The sequence below is a fragment of the Triticum aestivum genome, chromosome 5B (assembly GCF_018294505.1).
Source record: "Triticum aestivum cultivar Chinese Spring chromosome 5B, IWGSC CS RefSeq v2.1, whole genome shotgun sequence".
Classification (NCBI taxonomy): domain Eukaryota; kingdom Viridiplantae; phylum Streptophyta; class Magnoliopsida; order Poales; family Poaceae; genus Triticum; species Triticum aestivum.
Window position 1 is genome coordinate 440,068,780 of NC_057807.1, and position 3,414 is coordinate 440,072,193.

General features: G+C 52.1%; 1 protein-coding gene across 1 annotated transcript; it reads left to right on the forward strand.

Moving 5' to 3' along the window:
* Positions 1-2,157: 2,157 nt before the first annotated feature.
* On the forward strand, positions 2,158-3,150 carry LOC123114840 (heavy metal-associated isoprenylated plant protein 41-like). The gene is made up of 3 exons (XM_044536234.1): positions 2,158-2,353; positions 2,558-2,756; positions 2,871-3,150. The coding sequence occupies exons 1-3, from the start codon at positions 2,158-2,160 to the stop codon at positions 3,148-3,150; spliced, it is 675 nt and encodes a 224-aa protein (XP_044392169.1).
* The last annotated feature ends 264 nt before the right edge of the window (positions 3,151-3,414 follow it).

Below are 3,414 nucleotides of genomic sequence, written 5' to 3' on the forward strand. Positions count from 1 at the left end.
AGGACCACTGCCGACCACCACTCTTTGACCATGGGGATCCCGCTCCAGGCCGCCACATCCAGTTCGGGGGCATCCACCCAAACTCTTATTGCATTCCAAATGCGGGCAGAGAACCTGCATTGGAAGAGAAGATGAGCTGCGGTCTCTGGCTCCCTCTTGCAAAGTTGACACAAAATGCAGTTGGGCCACCCTCTTCTTTGCAGTCCGTCGGCCGTCCAAATTCTATCCTTGATAACTAACCACGCAAAGAACTTGCACTTGGGCGGTGCCCAGTTCTTCCATACCACCGTGGTCATGTTGGAGGCGATCGCACCTTCGAATTGGGCCCTATAGGCCGAGGCCGAGGAATAGATACCATCGGCGGTGAGGTTCCACTTGATATCATCGGGTATGTTGTCCTATAGGTGTACCGTAGTGAGCTTCCCCCAAAGGGCGCAGAACTGTTCAATGTGTTCCACCGAGAGACCTCCAGACATGTTGATCCATTGTATCCAATGGTTTTCAAGCAAGGCTTCTCGCACAGACTTGTTCTTGTTGGCAGAGATCGCCAAAATGGCCGGTGCAATGTCCTTGGGCTTCATTCCATCTAGCCAGGGGGAGAGCCAGAAGCGTGCCAGTCTACCGTCGCCGACATAGGTCGTCGTGGCAGCATAGAATAGATCTCTGTCAGTGATGTCGCATGGGTTTCCGATGCCCACTCATGCCCTGTGCGGCTCCTTCCACTCATACCAAAGCCATCGCAGCCTTAGAGCCCGGGCATACATACGAATACCAAGGATACCCAGCCCACCAAGCCTCTTTGGTCTACACACGAGTTTCCAGCTGACTTTGCACTGGCCGCCGGAGACCTTATCCGAACCAGCCCAGAGGAAAGCTCTCTCAATGCCCACAAAGTCGGAGATAGTACCCTCCGGAAGTTTGAGCGTCGTGGCATGGAAGGTGGCCAGGGAGGAAAGCACGGACTTGACGAGCTCAGCCCTTCCCACAGTCGTGATGAGCCGACCCTGCCAAGGCACCAGCTTCCCAGCAGCCTTGTCCAGGAGGTGTTGGAGATCGATCTTCCGCAAACGATCGACCGAAAGAGGCAACCCAAGATATCTCAGCGGGAAGGCAGCGCGAGTAGCCGGGAAGCACTCAAGGATGTCGTCAAGATTGAGGCCATCACAGCGAATAGGGGCCACCAAGCTTTTCTCCAAATTTGTCACAAGGCCGGTGACCTCACCAAAGCCCTCCAGCAGGGAGGTAAATTGTTGAACGTCCTCCTTGAAGGGAGCCACAAAGATTACGGCGTCGTCAGCGTACAGGGAGGTGCGCATGCGGGTGCTCCTCCCGCCTATCTGGTGAAGCTTGCCCTTGCGTGTGGCAGTGTCAAGGATGCTTTGAATGGGGTCAATTGCTAGGACAAATAGGAGAGGTGAGAATGGATCTCCCTGTCGAAGGCCCTTGTCATGCCAAATAGGCCCACCAGGAACACCGTTGATTTGAACTCTGGAGGATGAGGAGCGCAATAGGACAACAACCATATCTCTGAATCCGGAGTTATGCTAGTGTGTCTTTCTAGGTGGAAGACGCCTTCCGGTCTTTCATATATATATATATAAAGACTGAGAGAAGCTAGCGATTCACTCTTACTCCCAGTCCCAGGAGAAATAAACTTGTGCCCATCAAATATTCGACGAACATCTCATCTCTTATAGCCTGCCTACCTAACACTCCAAACTCGTCGATTTCTTTAGTAAGCAAACGTTGCATTTCCTTCCGTTAATGATAACTGGTAATGGTTCTGTTGAAAGCACGCATCAAGTTTACAAACTGCTGCCACACATTAGCATTTCAAAACAGTTCACCCTAAATAAAACATTGACGCATGCATGTATATGTAATGTATGTTTCCCTTGGCGTTTCAGATTCCCATGATCGCAGAGTTAATGGAGAATCCATCCCAAGAGAGCACTTATGTAGTGGATGATCAGAACCCAAGGGGCCACATGCAGGATGCTGCTGGCCATTCGTCTCCCTGCCATCTAATTCAAAATCCCTCGGCCCTCGCCGGGACCGTGCGGTTCCAACTGGGCGCCAGTCCAGACGCTTCGTCACACACGCTGCCCGTACTGCACGTAGCTCTGGCCTCGCTGTCTTTGGGGAAGTGAGACGGCGATGTCGATGGTGACGCCGGTGGCGATCCCCGTGGAGGGGAAGAAGGGCGAGAAGAAGGCGGCCAAGTGGCTGGGGCACTACTCGTCCGCGCAGAGCATCCTGGTCGTCGGCGACGGCGACTTCTCCTTCTCGCTGGCGCTCGCCACCGCCTTTGGCTCTGGGGAGAAACTCGTCGCCACGTCCTTCGACTCCTACGGTTCGATGCCCTTTCAGCTTTCTCCTGCCGCGCGCTTGATCTTATGTTTGCATGCAGGAGTAGGACGCACAAAAGGGTTAGGGTCTGGATAGTGATCGATGATTACTTGAGTGCCTTAATTTGTGACTCGACCGTTTCTTTGTATAAATACTTATCTATTTTCTCTGCCGTTTGACGCTGGCAATCATCTTGGGGATGGTACAGTTCATCTGATCAGCATGTACAGCAAAGCGGAATCAAACGTAGCGGAGCTCAAGAGTCTGGGCGCCACGGTGCTACATAGTGTCAGTGTGAAGAAGATGAAGAAACGCACCGATCTCATGTCTAGACGGTTTGACCGAATAGTCTTCAATTTTCCCCACGCCGGGTTCATAGGGAAGGAGAATCAGGTGCATATGATCAAGTACGCGTGCTCACTCTCTCGATACATAATGTGGCCATGTTCTTCATTTGTCTATTTCTTTCCCATTATTTGTCTGACACTTCGTATTAATGACATTTTCCTGTGTTGTTGCAGCGCCCATCGGCTGCTGGTGCAAAGGTTCTTCCGCAACGCGAGCAAGATGCTCCGTCCCCTCGGCGAGATACACGTCAGCCACAAGACGGGGCAGCCATACGACAGATGGGAGATCGAGGGTCTCGCCCTCGAGTTTTCGCTTCTCAAGTTTGAGATGGTCGCCTTCCGTAAAGAGGATTACCCCGGGTATAACCAGAAGAGAGGCGACGGTGACAGATGCGACGAGGAATTCCCTCTACGCAACGGCTGCACTTTCAAGTTCCAGCGCTGGCCTCGCTGAACTCTCGCTGGCGCCGCCGTAAGATGGGGCTTTTAATTACGAGCAACTTGTGACGCTGCATGACCGTCGCATCGCATGGTTTCCATGATGTATCTGCGACCGACTTCCATGGGCATGGCGTACGTGCATGCTCATGAGACATCGACCCATCCCTGTGTAGATTACTACTCCTTGTATACTTCCATGTAGTACGTATTTTATGAATTATGATGGCTATCGTGGTAAAAAAAAATCACTGGCATATCTTTTCATTCGTACACTTCC